The following is a 26,423-nucleotide window of genomic DNA, read 5'->3' as shown; positions in this document are numbered from 1 at the left end:
TTTACTACCAAAACCTCCACGGGCTGTCTGTGAGTGAGTCAGTCAGTCAGTGAGTCCGTCACACTTTTGCCCTGCTCATATCTCCACAACCGTTGCCCCCATCCATGCCAAATTTTGCACACACACTCCTTGACTGCCAAACTACAACCTCCAAGGACCCCCGGAGCCCCAGGGACCCCCAGGTCCCTGGGGGACCCCCAGATGTAAAAAATGACCAAATGTGCTCACACGTCACACGTCACACTTTTTCCCTGCTTATATCTCCGCACCCGTTGACCCGATCCATGCCAGATTTTACACACACACTCCTTGCCTGCCAAACTACAACCTCCAAGGACCCCCGGAATGGGGGACCCCCAGATGTAAAAAATGACCAAATGTGCAAAAATGACCAAATGACCACCCCAACGGGACTGCTCACGGGGAATTCCCGTGGACCACCGACTCCTGGTGCTCCAGAACGGATGCAAAAGTGGTGGCGCCCCCAGTGGAGGACCCCTTGCCACTGCAGCGCACATAAAGTGCCGTAACTCGGGCTAGGAGCGTCCGGGAGAGCCGGGGCCGGTACCTATTCGTCCGCCAAGGCAACGCGGAGACCCCACCCCTCATTTCTCACATGGCCCTATTCTAGCGCCACCTTCAGGCCGATTTTTAAAACACATTTTTGGACACTGCTCCTACAGTTTTTGCCCTAAAATCACGAATATCACTACACAGCATGTCTACACTCATGTCATCAACATGGATCAGAAAGATTTGGGAAAAACAAATTTTGCCCTATTTGTGGAGATAAGCCACCTACGGTCGCTTAACTCCCGATTAGGGAGTCTTACTGGTGGTAGAAAATGACCTTTTGACCGAAAACGGCGGTTTCGGTTAAAGTATGGACAGGCCTTTAGCCAGACAATATCACTGTGTGGATATTAGTATGCTTCTTCTCAGTGTTGATAATTATTACCAAACAGTCGCTATTGTTCAGACCTACAACCAATCAGAAAAATATTCTGCAGAGTTGAACAAATATTCCCATAAACATTAATTGTGGCTTTTTTTCCTCTTTTTTTACCGGCAATTCCTACAAAAAAGGGAAAAATGTTTGTTGTTTTTTTATTCCGGTTATGTTGTCGCTGTGTCAGGTAATTTTCCGGTTACATTGGAAATAATTGATGACCGATAAGTTAGCGAATAGCGCCATCCCAGGGTCAAAATAAGGATAGTTTGTCAAAGTTGACATTGGCGCCCTGGACAATGTATAGGCAATAAGTCGTCAAACTTGCTGAGTGGCAGTAAATTAGTTAATATGTCTGTCAGTCTGTCCTGATTGATATGTCAACAAATGATGATGTTGTTATTTTGGCAAACGCTAGACCCGCCTTCCATCCAGGATATCAGATCAGATCAGAATATATCTCATCTCTTTTGACCAAATAAGGAGTTAAATTCTGATGTCATCATCAATATGTTTAGTCAAATATGGAATTATATATACGGCTGACCAATATAAATATTGGCGTGTGGAACAGCACTGCATTGTTTTCCAGAGACTTGAAGACTTAACTTTCATTTATATTGTTGCTGTTGTCCAAAATGTGGCGCTGGACCTTGCATCTGACCAGAGGAACAAAGAGATCCTTGGATGCTGCTGTAGCAGTGGAACACAAACTGTACTCCTTTGGAGGCTACTGTGACTTGAATGACAGGGACCAGATTGCAGTGCATGTCTTCAACACAGTGTCTTTGCGTTGGATTAAGTTGCCTCCTGTGACAACTGGAAGAGAAGAACTTCCCCCTGAGGTTCCCTCCAACTGTGTGTTGCACTCAGCTGTGCTCATAGAAGATACTGTCTACATCTGGGGGGGTGTAGTGAATTTTCAGATAAGGGAGGGGGCTAATGGTATTAACATCCAGGGGAACTACTCCAACGTTGTTTATGGATTTGATGTCGACACTCACAGATGGTCAAGGCCCAGTGTTTCTGGAACAGTTCCAGTGGGGAGGTCTGACCATTCAGCCTGTGTCTTGGAGAAGGTCATGTATGTCTATGGAGGATGGACCCAGCTGAATGGATACACTAATGACATCTACAAGTTGGACACCACCACAATGGTCTGGTCTTTAATTAAGACCACAGGCTCTCCTCCACCTGCTTCAACCCGTCACTCTGCCACCATCATCGGGACAAAGATGTTTGTATTTGGGGGCGAACCGGACCACGACAACAACATCAGAGTGTTTGACACAGAGACCAACTGCTGGATGAACACACCTTCTGCACAGCTTCTTCCAGAAGGACGCAGGAGTCATTCAGCCTTTACCTACCATGGAGAGCTTTACATATGTGGTGGTTACTCTGATCATTTGAAGCAGAGATTAAATGATGTGTGGAAATGTAATCCAGAGACCTTCTCCTGGAAGAAGGTTGAGCCCAAGGGAGAACAGACTTTTCGGATGACTTGTATGTCCTGTTGCATGGTGGGAGATCGTATCATCCTCTTCCGAGGATTCAGAGTCAAACCCAGTGTCCTGTACATCTTAGACTTGAGTCCTAGTCTTAAGACATTATGCAAGCTAGCAGTTCTTCAGTACGGTCTGGAGCAGTCTGAACTCCCACATGACATCAGGTGGGAACTGGCAGCCATGACAGCAACTGGATGAGTAATAACCAGTTGTAACACCAGTCAGTTTTCAGACGGACAGGTGTCAGTCAATGTGTCTTGATGCAATGTAAGTACAGAGACAGAGGACCTTGGTCTCTGGTAGCTTGTTGTTTTTTAAAGGATTCATACATTGTTGTCAGTAAATATGGCATGTTGTTGCTGTGGTGGTCTGTCTAAATGACACACAACGATGCAAAACACAAAAAAAGTACGATCTTGCGGCAGACCTGGCGATTTTGCTGGCGAGCGCCAAAATAAGAAAGTCATGAGGTGTTTACGAGCTCTTAGGCAATTTGCACTGGATGAAAAATGGGTTTACAGAATCGTGGGATAAAATCAGGGCTGTCGTTGCCTGCATTATTCATGAAGCTTTCCCGGAAGAGAAAGATCCCATGATTGGCCACTAGTTGCGCTGTTTTCCCCCTGCGAGGTACCAAAAAGATTTGTTCTCCACTGGACCTCGTTAATTTTCCTCTTTGATTTTCTAACCTTAATAAACATCGTCATAAATACTTTATGGTTCCTGTCGCTAGTGAAAAACTGCCTTTCAATCACCAGGATATGCGTTTTGTGCAAATATGGTCTCATTTTATGTTAAAATTGATGATAAAGTTGCGGGGGCGTGGCCAACTAAACTGATACCAGCCGGCTGTGTTCTTCTTCGTGTGCTTTATTTCGGGAGGCTCCGACCACATTCTCCCATGTATCCCTGCGGTTGCACGTGACCGTTGGCAGCCAATAGCATTCCTTATGATTCCTGGGGTACCATTCAAACAATGATGGCGACACCCATATAAGGGACAAAAAAAAAACAATGGCTTTGCGTCGTCCATATTTTTTTTTACAGTCTATGGATAAAATAAAAGTATTTCCAAAGAAACTAAAACAAAAAACCTGTGGTACCTCTTATGCAAGGTTATTATAGTAAACGAAAATTAACTAAAAAACGAAAACCAGAACGGAAAAACATTTTAGTTAACTGAAATAAAAATAAAAACTAGGCTTTTAAAAAAAACGAAAACTAACTGAAACGGTATTGTGTGTTTACAAAACTAACTAAAATAAACTAAAATTAGAGAGAAAATCTCCTTAGTTTTTGTCTTTTGTCTTTCGTGGAAAATAAAAATAAAAAACACCAGTTGGTGAGGTCAAAGAGAGAAGTTGTATGTCTCAACATTTCTGCCACTCTCAACAATATGATGTTTTGTTGATTAGACAATACTTTTTCCGGAGCTTTTTTAATCTCACCCCTGAAAAATACCCGATATTAGGTAAAAGACTAAAACTAACACTAAAACTAATAAAAACTAAGCATTTTCAAAAAATAAAAACGAAACGAAACTAGCAACCCCACTTTAAAAACAAATTAAAACTAAACTGTAATTGAAAACAAAACCTCAAAACGAATAAAAATAAAAACTAATGAAAAAAATCCAAAACTATTATAACCTCGCTCTTATGTCGCCCCCTGCAGGTGATCCAGAAGCTGGTGTTCCCGTTCAGCCGGATGTCGTACCGTCCGTCCAACGCGCCGCTCTTCTTCGGCCGTCTGGAGGCGGTGCTGGAGCAGAAGGCCCTGGCCTCGCCGCTGGCCACCGTCAACATCCTCATGTCCCTCTTCCAGCTGGGACACTTCCCCTCGCTGGTGCTGCACCGCGTCTTCAGCACCGCCTTCATCAGCAACGTCACCAGTAAATACACTTACTGTTCATTGTTGTTTTTGACAGCAAATTTTGATTTAGTTTTAGTCATTTTGAATAAAATGTCATTTAGTTACCGGAAAAGTTTTAGTTTTAGTCTAATTTTAGTCGACTAAATATCACACGTTTTTAGGCGACTAAATCTACAGTTGATTTTGTCAACTAAAATGTATTTTTGTATCATCGTAATGACTGATTTTACACTTGTTTTGTGTGCTGAAAATAGCAGATCTACAAGCTCACAACGCGTCGCAACGCGACACGCTCTGATCGTGTGGTATTAAACGGTATTGTCTCCTGCAGACAGTCTGTATGCTCTGATCGTGTGGTATTAAATGGTATGTTCTCCTACAGACAGTCTGTACGCTCTGATCGTGTGGTATTAATGGTATGTTCTCCTACAGACAGTCCTTACGCTCTGATCGTGTGGTATTAAATGGTATTGTCTCCTGCAGACAGTCCGTACGCTCTGATCGTGTGGTATTAAATGGTATTGTCTCCTACAGACAGTCCTTATGCTCTGATCGTGTGGTATTAAATGGTATTGTCTCCTACAGACAGTCCGTACGCTCTGATCGTGTGGTATTAAATGGTATTGTCTCCTACAGACAGTCCGTACGCTCTGATCGTGTGGTATTAATGGTATGTTCTCCTACAGACAGTCCTTACGCTCTGATCGTGTGGTATTAATGGTATTGTCTCCTACAGACAGTCCGTACGCTCTGATCGTGTGGTATTAAATGGTATTGTCTCCTACAGACAGTCCGTACGCTCTGATCGTGTGGTATTAAATGGTATTGTCTCCTACAGACAGTCCTTATGCTCTGATCGTGTGGTATTAAATGGTATTGTCTCCTACAGACAGTCCTTACGCTCTGATCGTGTGGTATTAAATGGTATTGTCTCCTGCAGACAGTCCGTACGCTCTGATCGTGTGGTATTAAATGGTATTGTCTCCTACAGACAGTCCTTATGCTCTGATCGTGTGGTATTAAATGGTATTGTCTCCTACAGACAGTCCGTACGCTCTGATCGTGTGGTATTAAATGGTATTGTCTCCTACAGACAGTCCGTACGCTCTGATCGTGTGGTATTAATGGTATGTTCTCCTACAGACAGTCCTTACGCTCTGATCGTGTGGTATTAATGGTATTGTCTCCTACAGACAGTCCGTACGCTCTGATCGTGTGGTATTAAATGGTATTGTCTCCTACAGACAGTCCTTATGCTCTGATCGTGTGGTATTAAATGGTATTGTCTCCTACAGACAGTCCTTATGCTCTGATCGTGTGGTATTAAATGGTATTGTCTCCTGCAGACAGTCTGTACGCTCTGATCGTGTGGTATTAAATGGTATTGTCTCCTACAGACAGTCCGTACGCTCTGATCGTGTGGTATTAAATGGTATTGTCTCCTACAGACAGTCTGTACGCTCTGATCGTGTGGTATTAAATGGTATTGTCTCCTACAGACAGTCTGTACGCTCTGATCGTGTGGTATTAAATGGTATTGTCTCCTACAGACAGTCTGTACGCTCTGATCGTGTGGTATTAAATGGTATGTTCTCCTACAGACAGTCCGTACGCTCTGATCGTGCGGCGCTACCTGTCGCTGCTGGACGCGGCGGTGGAGCTGGAGTTCCAGGAGTACAGCGGGCCGCGGCTGCAGGAGCAGCACAAGGTCCTGATGTTCGACCACGTCCTGACGGCCGACGAGGTCAACCGCAAGTACAGGTACGTTGGACCACTCCCCTAAAACCTATCCGCAACTACAGGTATGTTCAGCCAAGCCCCTAAAACTAGTGTCTGACCGATAGACCTTTTTGTGAACCGATACGATACATGATAGGGGGGCCCATCACCGATACCGATACGATACCGATATAAAATATTTTTGAAAAAGAAAATTAAAAAAAAAAGTATTAAAAAAAAAACTTTTTTTTTTCAAAACTTTTTTTCCTGATATGCCCAAATAAGGTCATATCGTCCCAATAATATCGGCGGCCGATATATTGGTCGGACACTACCTAAAACCTATCCGCAAGTATAGATATGTTCGACCACACCCCTAAAACCTGCCCGCACGTACAGGTATGTTTGACCACTCCCATAAAACCTAACCACAAGTACAAGTCAAGTATGTTGGGCCACACCCCTAAAACCTATCCACAAGTACAGGTATGTTGGGCCACGCCCCTAAAACCTATCCCCAAGTACAGGTATGTTGGGCCACGCCCCTAAAACCTATCCTCAAGTATAGGTATGTTCAGCTACGCCCCTAAAACCTGCCCGTGTGCGTGTTTACCTGGGACGAATAACAGTCTAAGTACATATCTTTACATTTTTAATCTGTTAAATTGTTAATGCACCCCCCCTCATTTTGCTCAATTGTCTGTTTTAATTTGATCTGCTCCCTTTGTCTGCTGAATATTGCTTGTACGGACTTATACTGTTGTTCCACTTTCCATAAGTATTATGTCTTATAATTCCTAATATATATGAGCAAAAACATCTTAATTGAACAAAGTGGGGGGGAGTGCACTAAGAATTTAACTGTGTGTTATTTGTCAGTTATAAGTTAATTTACTGTAAATACTGTCTGTTATGTGTCAGTTATACATTAATTTACTGTAAATACTGTCTGTTATGTGTCAGTTATACATTAATTTACTGTAAATACTGTCTGTTATGTGTCAGTTATACATTAATTTACTGTAAATACTGTCTGTTATGTGTCAGTTATAAGGGTCTGGTGGCCGAGGCCCTCCGGCAGCTGGTTGGAGAGCAGAGCTACAAACAAGATGAAGTGTTGGCCCCTGGTTATTTTACAGGTAATAATCTGATATAATCTGATATAATCTGGTTATGTTACACTTAATAATCTGATATAATATGGTTATTTTACAGGTAATAATCTGATATAATATGATATAATATGGATGTTTTACACGTAATAATCTGATATAATCTGATATAATATGGATATTTTACACATAATAATCTGATATAATCTGGTTATTTTACAGAAATGTGCAGATACCCTCTATACACTTAAACTTTATGTTGGTTTGTTTACTGTTGACTGAGAAAACAATGTTGCACATTAAGTTAACCATCTGGGGACCCCCCAAAATAATGTGGGGACGAATTGGCGCCATCCAGCGATAAAATAAAGAATTTGTCAAACTGTGTCTTTGGCAATAAGTCGTCAAACTCGTCACGCAAAAATAAATCCATGAATTCTGTCTCGGTAGGGTGAGTAGTAATCGATAGAGAAGAACGCGTTGACGTTGCGTTTCATGTTTTGTAGATTTCGTTCTGTGGATGGACGGCTGCGGGCGCGTTCTGCCCCTCCGGACGGGAAGTGGAGGTTTCGCTCCACTAGGGGGCGCCGACGGGGCGACGCTCGCCGCCGACTTCCAGAAGTTCTCTCCGTTCTCCTCGTCAGCGCTGGAGGAGGAGGAGGAGGAGCCACCGGGAGGCCCCGCCCACTGCTACAAACTCAGGTTCCCTCCCCTCTCTAAACAACTTTGAATTTTACAACAAGGGTTCACGTGTTTAGATAGTCATTAGAGAAAGCAAAAGATGAGTGTTAAAGCTATACTCTGGAAGTTGCTCAACTATTGGTCAGTAGCGGTATTGCTTTTTTCAGCCATTTTTTTCGCCCGGGGTCGCCGCGGACCACCGGAGCGGGTGAACATATGGCCAGTGAATATACAAATGGCCTTAACTTTTTTTCTCAATGTTTCTGGCAGAGCAGGCCTCTCATTCTGTGGACCTTAACGACCAAACTAATAGATAAAGCTGAAATAAAAAGTATGGCGTGACATCACGGGTTCAACCCGATTCCTTGAGCTTTTGGGCTTGTGGGTCCCTGACTGTGTGTGTGTGTGTGTGCGTGTGTGCGTGTGTGCGTGTGCGTGTGTCTGTGTGTGTTTCCAGCGGGTCTAACGGAGCAGGGGGGGGAGGAGGGGGGGTCCTGGACTACAGCTCCTACTACCCCTCCCCTCACGGATCCTCCTCAGACTACTACTCCGGTCTGACCAAAGACCCGGCGGTGGATCACGGATCCTCCTCAGACTACTACTCTGGTCTGACCAAAGACCCTTCGGTGGAGAGTCAGGACAGCTCCACGCTGAGCAGCCCCCCCTCTGACAGTCTGATGCAGGGAGCAGCAGGTAGGAGTTGTAGATAGATAGATAGATAGATACCTTTATTACCCCTCTGACAGTCTGATGCAGGGAGCAGCAGGTAGGAGTTGTAGATAGATAGATACCTTTATTACCCCTCTGACAGCCTGATGCATGGAGCAGCAGGTAGGAGTTGTAGATAGATAGATAGATACCTTTATTACCCCTCTGACAGCCTGATGCAGGGAGCAGCAGGTAGGAGTTGTAGATAGATAGATAGATACCTTTATTACCCCTCTGACAGCCTGATGCATGGAGCAGCAGGTAGGAGTTGTAGATAGATAGATAGATACCTTTATTACCCCTCTGACAGCCTGATGCATGGAGCAGCAGGTAGGAGTTGTAGATAGATAGATAGATACCTTTATTACCCCTCTGACAGCCTGATGCAGGGAGCAGCAGGTAGGAGTTGTAGATAGATAGATACCTTTATTACCCCTCTGACAGTCTGATGCAGGGAGCAGCAGGTAGGAGTTGTAGATAGATAGATACCTTTATTACCCCTCTGACAGCCTGATGCATGGAGCAGCAGGTAGGAGTTGTAGATAGATAGATACCTTTATTACCCCTCTGACAGTCTGATGCAGGGAGCAGCAGGTAGGAGTTGTAGATAGATAGATAGATACCTTTATTACCCCTCTGACAGCCTGATGCATGGAGCAGCAGGTAGGAGTTTTAGATAGATAGATACCTTTATTACCCCTCTGACAGCCTGATGCAGGGAGCAGCAGGTAGGAGTTGTAGATAGATAGATAGATACCTTTATTACCCCTCTGACAGCCTGATGCATGGAGCAGCAGGTAGGAGTTGTAGATAGATAGATAGATACCTTTATTACCCCTCTGACAGCCTGATGCAGGGAGCAGCAGGTAGGAGTTGTAGATAGATAGATAGATACCTTTATTACCCCTCTGACAGCCTGATGCAGGGAGCAGCAGGTAGGAGTTGTAGATAGATAGATAGATACCTTTATTACCCCTCTGACAGCCTGATGCATGGAGCAGCAGGTAGGAGTTGTAGATAGATAGATAGATACCTTTATTACCCCTCTGACAGTCTGATGCAGGGAGCAGCAGGTAGGAGTTGTAGATAGATAGATACCTTTATTACCCCTCTGACAGCCTGATGCATGGAGCAGCAGGTAGGAGTTGTAGATAGATAGATAGATACCTTTATTACCCTCTGACAGCCTGATGCATGGAGCAGCAGGTAGGAGTTGTAGATAGATAGATAGATAGATACCTTTATTACCCCTCTGACAGTCTGATGCAGGGAGCAGCAGGTAGGAGTTGTAGATAGATAGATAGATAGATACCTTTATTACCCCTCTGACAGCCTGATGCAGGGAGCAGCAGGTAGGAGTTGTAGATAGATAGATAGATACCTTTATTACCCCTCTGACAGCCTGATGCATGGAGCAGCAGGTAGGAGTTGTAGATAGATAGATAGATACCTTTATTACCCCTCTGACAGTCTGATGCAGGGTGCAGCAGGTAGGAGTTGTAGATAGATAGATAGATACCTTTATTACCCCTCTGACAGTCTGATGCAGGGAGCAGCAGGTAGGAGTTGTAGATAGATAGATAGATACCTTTATTACCCCTCTGACAGTCTGATGCAGGGAGCAGCAGGTAGGAGTTGTAGATAGATAGATAGATACCTTTATTACCCCTCTGACAGCCTGATGCAGGGAGCAGCAGGTAGGAGTTGTAGATAGATAGATAGATACCTTTATTACCCCTCTGACAGCCTGATGCATGGAGCAGCAGGTAGGAGTTGTAGATAGATAGATAGATACCTTTATTACCCCTCTGACAGTCTGATGCAGGGAGCAGCAGGTAGGAGTTGTAGATAGATAGATAGATACCTTTATTACCCCTCTGACAGTCTGATGCATGGAGCAGCAGGTAGGAGTTGTAGATAGATAGATACCTTTATTACCCCTCTGACAGCCTGATGCATGGAGCAGCAGGTAGGAGTTGTAGATAGATAGATAGATACCTTTATTACCCCTCTGACAGTCTGATGCAGGGAGCAGCAGGTAGGAGTTGTAGATAGATAGATAGATACCTTTATTACCCCTCTGACAGTCTGATGCAGGGAGCAGCAGGTAGGAGTTGTAGATAGATAGATAGATACCTTTATTACCCCTCTGACAGTCTGATGCAGGGAGCAGCAGGTAGGAGTTGTAGATAGATAGATAGATACCTTTATTACCCCTCTGACAGTCTGATGCATGGAGCAGCAGGTAGGAGTTGTAGATAGATAGATAGATAGATACCTTTATTACCCCTCTGACAGCCTGATGCAGGGAGCAGCAGGTAGGAGTTGTAGATAGATAGATAGATACCTTTATTACCCCTCTGACAGCCTGATGCATGGAGCAGCAGGTAGGAGTTGTAGATAGATAGATAGATACCTTTATTACCCCTCTGACAGTCTGATGCAGGGAGCAGCAGGTAGGAGTTGTAGATAGATAGATACCTTTATTACCCCTCTGACAGCCTGATGCATGGAGCAGCAGGTAGGAGTTGTAGATAGATAGATAGATACCTTTATTACCCTCTGACAGCCTGATGCATGGAGCAGCAGGTAGGAGTTGTAGATAGATAGATAGATAGATACCTTTATTACCCCTCTGACAGTCTGATGCAGGGAGCAGCAGGTAGGAGTTGTAGATAGATAGATAGATAGATACCTTTATTACCCCTCTGACAGCCTGATGCAGGGATCAGCAGGTAGGAGTTGTAGATAGATAGATAGATACCTTTATTACCCCTCTGACAGCCTGATGCATGGAGCAGCAGGTAGGAGTTGTAGATAGATAGATAGATACCTTTATTACCCCTCTGACAGTCTGATGCAGGGTGCAGCAGGTAGGAGTTGTAGATAGATAGATAGATACCTTTATTACCCCTCTGACAGTCTGATGCAGGGAGCAGCAGGTAGGAGTTGTAGATAGATAGATAGATACCTTTATTACCCCTCTGACAGTCTGATGCAGGGTGCAGCAGGTAGGAGTTGTAGATAGATAGATAGATACCTTTATTACCCCTCTGACAGTCTGATGCAGGGTGCAGCAGGTAGGAGTTGTAGATAGATAGATAGATACCTTTATTACCCCTCTGACAGTCTGGTGCAGGGAGCAGCAGGTAGGAGTTGTAGATAGATAGATAGATACCTTTATTACCCCTCTGACAGCCTGATGCAGGGAGCAGCAGGTAGGAGTTGTAGATAGATAGATAGATACCTTTATTACCCCTCTGACAGCCTGATGCAGGGAGCAGCAGGTAGGAGTTGTAGATAGATAGATAGATAGATACCTTTATTACCCCTCTGACAGCCTGATGCAGGGAGCAGCAGGTAGGAGTTGTAGATAGATAGATAGATACCTTTATTACCCCTCTGACAGCCTGATGCAGGGAGCAGCAGGTAGGAGTTGTAGATAGATAGATACCTTTATTACCCCTCTGACAGTCTGATGCATGGAGCAGCAGGTAGGAGTTGTAGATAGATAGATAGATAGATACCTTTATTACCCCTCTGACAGTCTGATGCATGGAGCAGCAGGTAGGAGTTGTAGATAGATAGATAGATACCTTTATTACCCCTCTGACAGTCTGATGCAGGGAGCAGCAGGTAGGAGTTGTAGATAGATAGATAGATACCTTTATTACCCCTCTGACAGCCTGATGCAGGGAGCAGCAGGTAGGAGTTGTCAACCCCTCTGCGGAGCAACGTTCTCATTCGCAATGAGGCCATGGCTACACGGAGCTGGATTTTTCATATATCCCGTTTTTTCCAAGCCCCCAGAACCCTGGGGGCGCTTTGAAGCAAAAAGTACATGGTGGCCGTTTGAGGTACTGCAGTTGGGGCTACTATTCAAACAGTTAGTTCAGTTGAGGCAGATAGCCCCCCCCCTACCCCCGCCTCCCCGTTTCTCGCTCCCAGACCACGCCCCGGCCGTCGCGATTGGCTCAGAAGCCAAATAGTAGCCCCACTACGTCACGTTTCAGAGGCGTCTCAAACGCGGAAGTACGCTTCATGCGCTGGGTGAGCAACTCAATGCAAGTGGACGGGCGGGGATATCCGGTGTCCTCTCTATAATTATTATAACTCTATGGGTTTTTCAGATATCCACATAGAAAAATATCTAGGTCCACATGACAAAGATATCTAGGTCTAACAAGCACACACACAGTAAAGTCTTCAGAGATATCCGGGTACCGTGTCTACACGGATCCAGTGAATCGGATATTTTTCAATGTCTTCACTTATTTATCCGGTTTAAAATATATCCAGCTTCGCGGCCTAAATATCAACCGCACAAAAAAATGTCTAGTTTCAGAAATATCCAGCTCTGTGTAGCCATGGCCTAATTCTGTATTGTTCTGTGTTGGTGTTCACCTCTGTTGCTTGGTTCATTGGATGAATGCACTCCTCCCACAATAATAAGGAAAGAAAGGCAGTTCAGAACTTCAGGGAAACACCCCAAATATTAGTGTGCGCTGCGCAACGCTATGTTTAAAAAAACACATATTGGGGCATGAAAATTGGGACTGAAAATACATTTCAGTCTAGGGGCTTCTGTTTGGCTTTAACCCCTGTGTGCGTAATTTAGTTTTAGCCGAAGAGATCGACGCTGATGAAGTTGTTGTTGTGACAACAGGTCTAGGAGCAGCGGGGCCCCCTGGTGGCCAGGCGGTGCATCCTCCCAGCGACTCCCTCTTCCAGTTCTCCATCGGTCACATCCTGGAGGAGCAGGGGTCCACGGGGGTCTACGAGGCCGGGGGGGTGTACCCCTCGGAGGGGGGAGGGGCCGAGGGGGACCCCCACCCCGCCGAGCGGGGGGAGGGCTCCGACGGCGCCGCGGCGGCCGACCCCAGGCAGGTCAGAAGGTCAGTGAGTCCATGTTACAATTAGGGTTGTCACAATATTATTACATAATCGTCTAATCGCAATTATTTGACGTAATCGCGATTATTTTTCATAATCGTCATAATCGTTTCCATGTTGAAAAATGTTCTTATGTAAAAAAAAGAAGTCAAAAATAGTGGAAATAGCAGATCTGATCGGCTATTTTTGTTATTGTATGTTATTTTTTTAAAGTTATACCATGTAACTTTTTTTATAAAACAAATCTTAAAATTGTCCTAACTGTTAAATCGCTAAAGTTTTAGAACACCCACTCCGTTATTTTCAGCTTCTGAAGCCTTCTCTTTATATGTTTTCTTCTTAGCAGTGACAGGGGCGGGATTTCGCGGCAAAATGACGTAATCTGCATCATCTGTATACGTTGTGTCTACGTTGACCAATCACATCGCAGATCATACACACATGATACACTACCGGCCAATCACAGCTTATCTGCTCTGGTCTTCAGGAAGCGCCTCCGCTCAGCTACAGTGTTTACCATGGTGAAGGATTTTAACCTCTTAATCCCCAAATCCTGGCCAGAAAATTACGTTCTACCATGCGTTCTACCCCTCCACGGATTACTATCGGTCGCGGTGGTTTGCGGCGCCGCTCCGGTGGTCCGCGACGGTGGTCCGCGACGACTCCGGCCGAAAAACGGCAGAAAAAAGCAATGCCGCTACTGACCACTAGTTTAGCAACTTACACAGTATAACTTTAAGTATAAAGTTGTCAAATATGTCAGTAATGTCTTTGTATATTTAGGGTTTATGTGTCATATCTGCCATGTGCAACTTCAAAGCCTACAAGCCAAACAGAAATGTAATAGTCAGCAACACAATTAAATCGTTAATCGCAATTATTTGAGTGACAATTAATCGTCATGTAAAATATCATAATCGTGACAGCCCAGCTAGTTACGATGGATGTTTTTTTTGTTTTTTTAATGTTGTTCATTGTGCCTTAGGCAGGGGTGTCACACCAAATTCTGTGCCCTGGGTAAAGGATTCACTGCGGGCCCCCTATGAATGTTAACTATTGAAAAATAGCAGATCTACAAGCTCACAGCTGGGTTGGGCTGAAAATACTGTATTTCCCCCTTGGGAGGAAGTAGGTAACTATTATTATTAATACTGTGTGTGTGTGTGTGTGTGTGTGTGTGTGTGTGTGTGTGTGTGTGTGTGTGTGTGTGTGTGTGTGTGTGTGTGTGTGTGTGTGTGTGTGTGTGTGTGTGTGTGTGTGTGTGTGTGTGTGTGTGTGTGTGTGTGCGTACGTGCGTGTGTTTTTCAGGGTGATCATGTCTGTCAATGACAAGTGGCATTACTGTCACAACTCTGATGTGTTGGTGGGATCCAGAGCTATGAGAGACCGACACCTCACTCTGATGGGGTACTGCATAGTGCAGGTAACAAACACCAATACATTATACTACTACACACAGAGCTATGAGAGACCGACACCTCACTCTGATGGGGTACTGTATAGTACAGGTAACAAACACCAATACATTATACTAACTACACACTACTGGGGTACTGTATAGTGCAGGTAACAAACACCAATACATTATACTAACTACACACTACTGGGGTACTGTATAGTACAGGTAACAAACACCAATACATTATACTAACTACACACTGATGGGGTACTGTATAGTACAGGTAACAAACACCAATACATTATACTAACTACACACTGATGGGGTACTGTATAGTGCAGGTAACAAACACCAATACATTATACTAACTACACACTGCTGGGGTACTGTATAGTGCAGGTAACAAACACCAATACATTACACTAACTACACACTGATGGGGTACTGTATAGTGCAGGTAACAAACACCAATACATTATACTAACTACACACTACTGGGGTACTGTATAGTGCAGGTAACAAACACCAATACATTATACTAACTACACACTGATGGGGTACTGTATAGTGCAGGTAACAAACACCAATACATTATACTAACTACACACTGATGGGGTACTGTATAGTGCAGGTAACAAACACCAATACATTATACTAACTACACACTGATGGGGTACTGTATAGTGCAGGTAACAAACACCAATACATTACACTAACTACACACTGATGGGGTACTGTATAGTGCAGGTAACAAACACCAATACATTATACTAACTACACACTGATGGGGTACTGTATAGTACAGGTAACAAACACCAATACATTATACTAACTACACACTGATGGGGTACTGTATAGTGCAGGTAACAAACACCAATACATTACACTAACTACACACTGATGGGGTACTGTATAGTGCAGGTAACAAACACCAATACATTATACTAACTACACACTACTGGGGTACTGTATAGTGCAGGTAACAAACACCAATACATTATACTAACTACACACTGATGGGGTACTGTATAGTGCAGGTAACAAACACCAATACATTATACTAACTACACACTGATGGGGTACTGTATAGTACAGGTAACAAACACCAATACATTATACTAACTACACACTGATGGGGTACTGTATAGTGCAGGTAACAAACACCAATACATTACACTAACTACACACTGATGGGGTACTGTATAGTGCAGGTAACAAACACCAATACATTATACTAACTACACACTACTGGGGTACTGTATAGTGCAGGTAACAAACACCAATACATTACACTAACTACACTCTGATGGGGTACTGTATAGTGCAGGTAACAAACACCAATACATTATACTAACTACACACTACTGGGGTACTGTATAGTGCAGGTAACAAACACCAATACATTATACTAACTACACACTGATGGGGTACTGTATAGTGCAGGTAACAAACACCAATACATTATACTAACTACACACTGCTGGGGTACTGTATAGTACAGGTAATAATACATTACACTACTACACACAGAGCTATGAGAGACCGACACCTCACTCTGATGGGGTACTGTATAGTACAGGTAATACACCAATACATTATACTAACTACACACTGATGGGGTACTGTATAGTGCAGGTAACAAACAATACATGCCCTGCTATTCAATGAGTTTTTACCACATGCGACAAGACGCACAAATCGAACTGGGTTCGATCGAGAAAAGAAAAAAAACGCACAGCCGCAGCCACCTGCCGCATGGCAAATTCAGAGCCGGTGTGCATGTAAGCCATTTACCATGAGAGGGAGTGGGTTGTTGGCTGATTTACCACTGTTTCAGGGTTGTGGCAAGAGCCACGACCTCGAATGGTAAATTGCTTTTCTACCACTTTTTTCCATATAAATGAAAGAAAACACATTTGTAACTTGCAAGGATCTTTAGTTACAATCATTAATTGCCATTGACTCCTATTCTATGCTGAAACATAAAAACGGCTTTATCTCGAAATAAGGTGCAAATAACGCCGAGGAGGCCGAGATCCGCTTGTTTTCACGGCGACACTATGGTCCAGGAGCCAACTCAAGGTTGTTGGCCTATTTACCACTGTTTTAAACAGAATACAGTATTTGAACATGTGACTAGAAAAAGTGGTAGAAGAGGTCATAGAGAATCATTGTTTTCTTTTTAAAAAATGAAAAGAGGTTTGGTGTAGAGGGGAAAAAGAGCAGACTAAGTACAGAGTCAATAGAGCATCGCAGTGAGGTGTCGGAAGCAAGCTGGCCATTTATTTTTACCATAGGGTTTTTCATTATCAGCCACAAAGTCGTAGCAATTCAATGTACACTTACCACTAGGCTGGTGTTTGTAAAATGGTTCTATATGCTCCTGTAGAACCCCCGAGTATGTATGCAATCACTCTAGTTTTAGTAAAAACATGTTCTAATCAAGATCGCACGGAGAAGAACTGCATTTCCCATACTGCTAAACATGTACATCCCGTGAAATCAACGTCTGTGATTGGTCTAGCTTCTTCTTCTTTCACATATCTTGCTGTTACCACGGAAGTAGCTACTGCCCCCTGTCTGCCCGGCAGATTATTGCACTTCAGCAGAACTCCGTGAGCGTTCGTCTTTCTTTTACAAATAAGATGCACTATGTTGAGGAGGACGATAAGAGCGTCCACAGAGATGACAATCACTACATTTCAGGCCGTATGCTGGCCTGGATAACTAAACTGAGCGTGATTTAAGGGCTATATTTCAGGAAATGTCATTCGCAATGCATTCTGGGAGTGTAGTTTCCGCAATTTTAAAAATAATGATGTACACAGTCTTGTACCCTGCCCTTTTTTCCAGCTTTCTAATTAATCATTGCTTTAAAAAAAAAATAGATTATTGTCATGATTCCTCTCCAGCCGAGGTGGCTTTGTCCAAGGCTTAAAAACGTTTAAATAAATACTTTATGAAATGTCTATGGAAGAAATGAATGGGGAAAACGCTTCCGACACCAGAGTGAGGACGGGCTGGGGCTTCAACTGCGATGCTCTATACTTAGGTTTATTAAGTATTGACGGTTCAAGTGGTTAAATATCTGAAAACACAAATTGACATGAATCTAAAATACACTGATGATTGTGCTGTCAAACAATGAAACTATTATGGAATCTATGAACAGGTTGTGGGGGTCCCTGCTTCATCTCTCTCTCAACTAAGGGGTCCCTGCTTCATCTCTCTGTCAACTAAGGGGTCCTTGGCCTGAAAGCACAGTGAAACAATAAATTGTATTGATAATTACAGAGTGTACAGTTGGCATTGTATTGATAATTACAGTGTTTTTTGTCCCTCTACAGTTGATAATAACAGTGTTTTTTGTCCCTCTACAGTTGCCGTACCAGGAGTTGGAGAAGCTGAATGGGATCGAGGAGGTCAAACAATATCTTCACAAAAAACTCCTGGACGTCCCCTTATGACCACAGAACTCTGTGTGTGTGTGTGTGTGTGCGTGCGCGTGTGTGTGCACGTGTGTGTGTGTGTGTGTTTGTGTGTGTGTGTGTAGCGTAGGAGAGCAGTGATTGGTTGTGTGGAGAGTCCATATTTTTGGGGGCGTGGCCTGAGGCCATATTTTCAGAGAACGGTGCGTTGTGTTGTGAGCTTGTAGATCGTCTGTTTGTTTCTTTCTCTTAAAGCTACAGTCCCTGTCTCTCATGCTCTACCCAGTTTACCCGGGATTTGAACCCACAACCTTTACCATATGAGCTGTAAAAGAACGCCTGTTTAAGGTTCAAAGGTCAATTAATTACGGCGCTTTGTACCCGTGATGTTGGCTTTCTGTGGTAACATCGCCTCCTGTAAAGCCAAGAGATTGTTTTAAGAATATTTCTAAGAAGTTAATTTTATTTAATTTTATTTATTTTCCTTTTGTCAAAGTTGCAGGACCTCCCCGACCACTAGTTTATGTTAACATTCTCTAATGTGCACATCAGGCTAAAACAACCTTTTTTGTTTAGCAAATCTTTGAATATATCTGTTTAAAAGCAAACATTTGTACTCAAATATTTGCTTCTGGTGGGGGTCCCTGGAACAACATGTTTTGAGATGGGGGTCCACAGCCAAATACATGTCAATTTGGGGGGTCCTTGATTTTTCTACAATCGGGTATGTCAGCAATCTGGCCAGCCATCGTCAAAGAAAAGGTCCTTTTCATTTAACTGGAGCTCAGTTAGTCTGTTCTTGAGAGACTATATGTCAGTGGTTCTCAAACCCAAAATGATATGTATTTGGCCACGGACCCCGATCTCAAAATATCTAGTTCCAGGGACCCCCCCCCCCCCCCCCCCCCCCCCCGAAGCAAAATTTGAGTTACAAACGTTCGCTTTGAAAATGCATATATTCAAAGATTTGAAGCACACATATTCATGACTTTTTCAAAAATAGCAGATCTACAAGCTCGCAGCGCAGCACTCGTGCCAGGCTGTGAGCTTGTATATCTGCTATTATTCAACAGTTAAAGCAGTCAATAATTCTAGGCCTAAATGGGTTAAATCATTTGTACCCGGAGGACTTAACCTCCATGCCACACTGTGTGTGTGTGTGTGTGCGCGTGCGTGCGGCCGTGCGCGTGTGTGTGCGTGTGTGTGTATGTGTGTGTGCGTGTGTGTTCGCGTGTGTTTGTGTGTGTTTTATAAAACAAGGTTGAGGGTGATTAAGATATTATAAACGATCTGCTTCTCCACCAACACAACTTTTAATGTCAAAGTAGGACGGACAAACAAGACCCATAGACATTTTATCTAAAAAGAAATTAAAATAAAAAAAACAAAATCAACATGATAAGAAGTGCAACAGATTCAGAGAGAAACAGACTGTTTGGGTTTTTGGATGCTAGAGGAATTGTAGTTCTGTTGGGGCGGTGGATGCTGGGTAATGTAGTCCTTTGTGGAATGGAACAGGTTGGGTTGATGGTGTTGGGTTGTAGTTCTGTGTGAACTAATAGTCAGGGAAAGTTAGCAGAATATCTGTCAAATGTGGGAATAAATTCCTTACCAAACAATTTCTGCACCAATGTGTTGGTAAAGGTGTCTAGTAACATATCTAACAAAGATTGAAATTCAACATCCCTAGCAAAATGTTTGACAGATAGGGTAATTCTGGGTCTCATTCACTTACTATACACTGTACTGTAAGGGAAAAAAACACTCCCAAAAATAAGCTTTAATTGGGATGTGAGGGGTCTAACTAGGTGTTTTTAATTATTCTGAATCCATTGCAAGCATTTGTTTTGCACGAAAAACATCCCTTGGGCCCATACACCTTGTGAAAAGTGATGACTCATCACTAAACCATAGTTCTTTTGGGTCTGTTTTTAGCCCAAAGAATGTTTTTTGTGCAAAACAAATGCTTGCAATGGATTCAGAATAATTAAAAACACATCGTTAGACCCCTCACACCCCACTTAAAGCATATTTTTGGGAGTCATTTTTTCCCTTATAGTACAGAATATAGTAAGTGAATGAGACCCAGAATTACCCTAGCTGTCAAACATTTTGCTAGGGATGTTGAATTTCAATCTTTGTTAGATATGTTACTAGACACCTTTATGAACACATTGGTGAAGACATTGTTTTGTAAGGAATTTATTCCCAGGGTTTTATTAAAATTCCCTGACTATAAACTGTGTTGGGTGAAATCATCCCTCAAAGGCTTCTGACAGAAATGTGGGGCGGGGCTCCCCCTGCTGGGCGGAGCTTCTGCATGATCCGGGCAAGCTCCGCCTCCCCCCCACCCCCCGCGTTCTCATTGGCTGAATGGAAGTCTGAGAAAACATGTAAACCGACATAACTTTTCCAACAAATATGACGGAGGCGCGCCGTCTCAGGCGAACTTGAGCTACGCGAGACACCGGCGAGCAAGCGAGTCACCGCGTCGAGCGTTGCAAAGGTCGCGTGAGCCGACTCAGCGCTGTTACCGAGTTATGTCACGAAATGGACAGAATAGTAAATCTTCGTCCTCCCCGACTTTCGGCACCTCCGCGCAGTCCAGGTGAACACAACGACGGAGTGCTCCCTACCTCCTTTTCAGCCAATCACAAGCTTCCGCGGGCGGGTCTTAACTGGAACCGTAACGGTGTTTTGATCCCGTAGGTTTCCCCTCCCCTACTGGGCGGGGCTTCTGGCGGGATCTCTTTCTTTTTACTGTGGTTGGACGTCGTCTTATTCTAATACAGACCCAATGCCCTGTTTCAGCATCCACCTCAGTGGCTTGGCTCGCTAATCACTAGACATCCCAATCCACGCCTCCCGGGTTCGCATCCTGCTCACGCCACTGTTTTTCTGCCCACCGTTACTATCAAAACCTCCACCGGCTGTCTGTCAGTCTGGCTGTCAGTCTGTCAGTCACACGTCACACTTTTGCCCTTCTCATATCTCCGCCACCGTTGCCCCTATCCATGCCAAATTGTGCACAGACACTCCTTGCCTGCCAAACCACTACCTCCACCCAACTCAATTCTCACATGGCCCTCTTCTAGCACCACCATGAGGCCGATTCTTGTAAAACACATTTTTGGACACTGCTCCTACAAATTCTGCCCTAAAATCACGCAAATCGGTACACACTTGGTCTACACTCATGTCTTCAACATGGATCTGTCCCATATAGCGCCAACATCAGGCCGATTTTTTCCAAACACATTTTTGGACACTGCTCCTACACATTTTTGCCCTAAAATCACGCTGCGACCTGACGTTCGCTTATCTCCCGATTAGGGAGTCTTACTGGTAGTTATTGACCATGAGCGAGGCGTACCATCTCAAGCGACCTTGAGACACCACCGAGCGAGCTAAAGCGAGCATGTCGAACTGTTGTGGGGACTGCTTCTTTGACCGACTGCGGCGGGTTGGGCGGTGTGGTGGCTGCTATGTCTGGCAGAAACCCTCAGCCGGATGATTTCACCCACGCGCAAAGTAAACGTGTTTAAAACCCATTTAGGCCTGAACACATTATGACGCAATATTTTATGCTTTAAATATAAAAAAATAGCAGATATACAAGCTCACAGCGCGGCACCGAGTGCCGCGCTGCAAGCTTGTAGATCTGCTATTTTTGAAAAATCGTGAAAATTTGAATTTTGACCCGATTCTATAAGTGTCTTTTGAAGATTTTTGGAAAAAACCTATGTCTCTATGTCAGCAATCTGGCCAGCCATCGTCAAAGAAAAGGTCCTTTTCACTTAACTGGAGCTCAGTTAGTCTGTTCTTGAGAGACTACTATGTCAGTGGTGCTCAAACCTTTTCATGTGAAGGACCCCCAAAATGATATTTATTTGGCCACGGACCCCCATTTCAAAATATCTAGTTCCGGGGACCAGCCAGAAGCAAAATTTGAGTTACAAATGTTCGCTTTGAAAATGCATATATTCAAAGATTTGCACACATGTTCATGACTTTTTCAAAAATAGCAGATCTACAAGCTCGCAGCGCGGCACTCGGTGCCGCGCTGTGAGCTTGTATATCTGCTATTTTTCAATTGTTAAAGCATTCAATAATTGTAGGCCTAAATGGGTTAAATGGATGCTGGGAATTGTAGTCCAGTCAGTCAGACGATTGATTGATTGATTGATTGATGCCACGGTAACCACGGTAACCTGTTTGCCAAAGGAAGTGTGGGGCTGTGTCAAACGGCTGTTATTAATAATAATTATTATTAATTAAACCGGTTTATGGTTGATTAAACGGGTTTGTTTATTTATTGTTACTGGGAGTTGGAGACTGTCAGGATGGGCGGGAAAGCTTGTTTATATTATATAATACAAAAAATATATATGAAAGGAAATGTCTATATAATAAAATATTAAAAAAGCAAAGCCTACATGAGGTGTGTGTTGTTTTTTTTGTTGGTGGTTGAATGTTGTAGGTTTCGAGAAAATGTGAATATGTATTTTACTGTTATGGGTTATGACAAAACATTGACAGTCTTTTTGTGAATCTGCTCTTCTGTAAATCGTGAAACCAAATGACATCAATACCTTGACTGGTGCAACTGTTATTGAATAGAAAGCAATGTTTATTTGTCATTATGCTGTTTCATTTTGAACATATTGGCATTGGAACTGGACTTTTGATGTACATTTTAGGGGTACAGGTTAGGGGGGTACTTGCAGCTTCAGAAATCAATATACGGGGGCAACCAAAAAGGTTTGAGAACCAGTGCCATAACAGGTGTGTAACTCTGACAGAGTTAACCCTGCAAGGCCCGAATTAATTTCTACTGGCCAAAAAAAATTGAAAAAAATCAGAAGGTGTTGTAGGAGTCCTAATCACAGGAAAATGTAATGTTAAAAAATGTATAATGTTTTTGTAAGGTTGTATAGCCATAAATCATAAATCATGCTCCAGTTTGCATTTTGGGCATATTTTTCACAATAATAACACATGTACATGTTCTAGACATGCTAATGATCACGAAAAACAATATTACAGGCATTTTACTTATGTTTTAGTGAGGAATAGCTTCAGTTAAAAAGTGAGATGTTGTTCGTCCAGACGCTGGAATTTCAACTTCTCTGGGAGGTGTGATTGTCAGCCCCTGTGGGAGGGATTTATATGCAAATATCGTGGCCAATGGCATTGTAATACTAAACAATAGGATTTAATGGTGATGTTAATGTGAAAAAAAGAACAGGAAAACTAATTATAACATTCTTGGAGCGGTGAAAGCGCTCCCAATAGACAGGTATGTCCGTGGGTGGCTATGTGGCTGGCTGGCTGGCTGGCTGGCTGGCTATGTCTGTAGCCTGGCAATACCTTGAGTGGCCACACAAGTTAAAGGAGGGGCGCTGTTGTGCAGGCGCACACACACACACACACACACACACACACAGACAGGGTATAGCTGCTCAGATTCACCGCTCCACTTCGAACCGAGGTTTGATTTTTTTTTTAATGATTTAAAAAACGTTGCCAAAAAGCAACGCTGGGCCTTGCAGGGTTAAGGGGGGTCCTTGCAAATAAAACATTTGAGAATGAGAACCACTAGTCCTAGTAGACTCCTAATTGCGACCGTAGGTCGCATTTACTATCAAACCCTGCACAAAGTCTCAGTCCGTCAGTCAGTCCGTCAGTCAGTCAGTCTGTCTGTCCGTCTGTCTGTCACACCTCACACGTCACACTCTTGCCCTGCTCATATCTCCTCAACCGTTGCCCCGATCCATGCCAAATTTTGCACACACGCTCCTTGGCTGCCAAACTACAACCTCCAAGGACCCCCGGAGCTCCAGGGACCCCCAGGTCCCTGGGGGACCCCCAGATGTAAAAAATGACCAAATGTGCAAAAATGACCAAATGACCACCCCAACGGGGCTGCTCACGGGGAATTCCCGGGGACCACCGACTCCTGGTGCTCCAGAACGGATGCAAAAGTGGTGGCGCCCCCAGTGGAGGACCACCTCCACTGCAGCTCACATAAAATGCCGTAACTCGGGCTAGGAGGGTCCGGGAGAGCCGGGGCCGGTACCTATTCGTCCGCCAAGGCAACGCGGACACCCCACCCCTCATTTCTCACATGGCCCTCTTCTAGCGCCACCATGAGGCCGATTTTTAAAACACATTTTTGGACACTGCTCCTACAGTTTTGGCCCTAAAATCACGCAAAGCGCTACACAGTATGTCTACACTCATCCCATCACCATGAATCTGTCCCATATAGCGCCACCTCCAGGCCGATTTTTAACAACACATTTTTGGACACTGCTCCTACAGATTTTGCCCTAAAATCACGAAAATCACTACACAGTATGTCTACACTCATGTCATCAACATGGATCAGGAAGATTTTGGCAAAACACATTTTTGCCCTATTTGTGGAGATAAGTGACCTACGGTCGCTTATCTCCCGATTAGGGAGCCTTACTGGTATGACATAGTGTGACAGTAAATCAGTGTCATATTGAGAATGAGAACCACTAGTCCTAGTAGTGGACTCCTAATATGACACAGTGTGACAGTAAATCAGGACTCCTAATATGACATAGTGTGACAGTAAATCAGGACTCCTAATATGACATAGTGTGACAGTAAATCAGGACTCCTAATATGACATAGTGTGACAGTAAATCAGGACTCCTAATATGACATAGTGTGACAGTAAATCAGGACTCCTAATATGACACAGTGTGACAGTAAATCAGGACTCCTAATATGACATAGTGTGACAGTAAATCAGGACTCCTAATATGACACAGTGTGACAGTAAATCAGGACTCCTAATATGACACAGTGTGACAGTAAATCAGGACTCCTAATATGACATAGTGTGACAGTAAATCAGTGTCATATTGTGAAGAAGACCTGGACACTGACATTCAGTAAATCAGTGTCATATTGTGAAGAAGACCTGGACACTGACATTCAGTAAATCAGTGTCATATTGTGAAGAAGACCTGGACACTGACATTCAGTAAATCAGTGTCATATTGTGAAGAAGACCTGGACACTGACATTCAGTAAATCAGTGTCATATTGTGAAGAAGACCTGGACACTGACATTCAGTAAATCAGTGTCATATTGTGAAGAAGACCTGGACACTGACATTCAGTAAATCAGTGTCATATTGTGAAGAAGACCTGGACACTGACATTCAGTAAATCAGTGTCATATTGTGAAGAAGACCTGGACACTGACATTCAGTAAAAGGGTCTTATGATCATATTGTGAAGAAGACCTGGACACTGACATTCAGTAAAAGGGTCTTATGATCATATTGTGAAGAAGACCTGGACACTGACATTCAGTAAAAGGGTCTTATGATCATATTGTGAAGAAGACCTGGAGACTGACATTCAGTAAATGGGTCTTATGATCAAAAGAACAAGAACATCTATGACCCCTGGTACGGAGGCAGGACACAGACAGACGGGACCCATTTGTGGGTCGCAGACAGGTTTGTATGGGTCCCCTAAAGGAGTAGTTCACCCCCAAAATGACTTTTTTCCCCCCCCTATTGATTACTCACGCCATGGAGACTTGAGTTCAATACTATTTTTAGTATTGACAATAATTTGATTGGGTCCCCATCCGGAATCAATGGGGGTAAATTTACTATAATCAAAATGTTGTCTTAGGAATGCGGCAAATACAAAAAAAAAAAGTATCATTGAACTTAAGTCTCCATGGCGTGAGTAATCAATTAGGCCTATTATTTCCCTTGTTTTTACATTCCCCAAAAATGCAAACATTTTAATTTTCATTTCATGAAGAAATCAAAGAAAAAAAATGAGAAATTCCATAAATTAGAAAAAAACGTTTAAGAAGTAATGAAAATAGCCGACCTAAAGCTCTCAAAGCGGCGTGAAGCCATGCACACGTTGGTGCGCTTGTAGATCTGCTCTTTCCCGGGCAAACATCTAATCTCTCTTTTGGGTCGCAAGCTAAAAAGTTCTAGGGAACCACTGGCTATAGAGCTGTGGTTCTCAAACTATTTCATGTCAAGGACCCCCAGTTTGACCTGCCTTTTAGGCTACGGACCCCCAATTAATGGCATATCTATCTCTGAGACCCCAGTTTATATTCAATCAAATCAATGTTAATTT

At 43.5% G+C, this 26,423-nt stretch overlaps 1 protein-coding gene across 1 annotated transcript in view; it reads left to right on the top strand.

The window, feature by feature from the left end:
• Nucleotides 1-21,852, top strand: part of fastk (Fas-activated serine/threonine kinase) — a 57,726-nt gene extending 35,874 nt beyond the window's left edge. The window contains exons 11-18 of the mRNA XM_080727128.1: nt 4,132-4,348; nt 5,931-6,090; nt 7,096-7,187; nt 7,667-7,862; nt 8,299-8,534; nt 13,216-13,444; nt 14,751-14,865; nt 18,222-21,852. Of these exons, the coding sequence (XP_080583254.1) occupies nt 4,132-4,348; nt 5,931-6,090; nt 7,096-7,187; nt 7,667-7,862; nt 8,299-8,534; nt 13,216-13,444; nt 14,751-14,865; nt 18,222-18,308 (1,332 nt within the window). The 3' untranslated portion in view covers nt 18,309-21,852. The remainder of the gene's footprint in view (nt 1-4,131; nt 4,349-5,930; nt 6,091-7,095; nt 7,188-7,666; nt 7,863-8,298; nt 8,535-13,215; nt 13,445-14,750; nt 14,866-18,221) is intronic.
• The last annotated feature ends 4,571 nt before the right edge of the window (nt 21,853-26,423 follow it).

The sequence above is a fragment of the Nannobrachium achirus genome (assembly GCF_963921795.1).
Source record: "Nannobrachium achirus genome assembly, chromosome: 5".
Taxonomy (NCBI): Eukaryota; Metazoa; Chordata; class Actinopteri; order Myctophiformes; family Myctophidae; genus Nannobrachium; species Nannobrachium achirus.
This window is presented reverse-complemented; position numbering and strand designations above follow the sequence as displayed.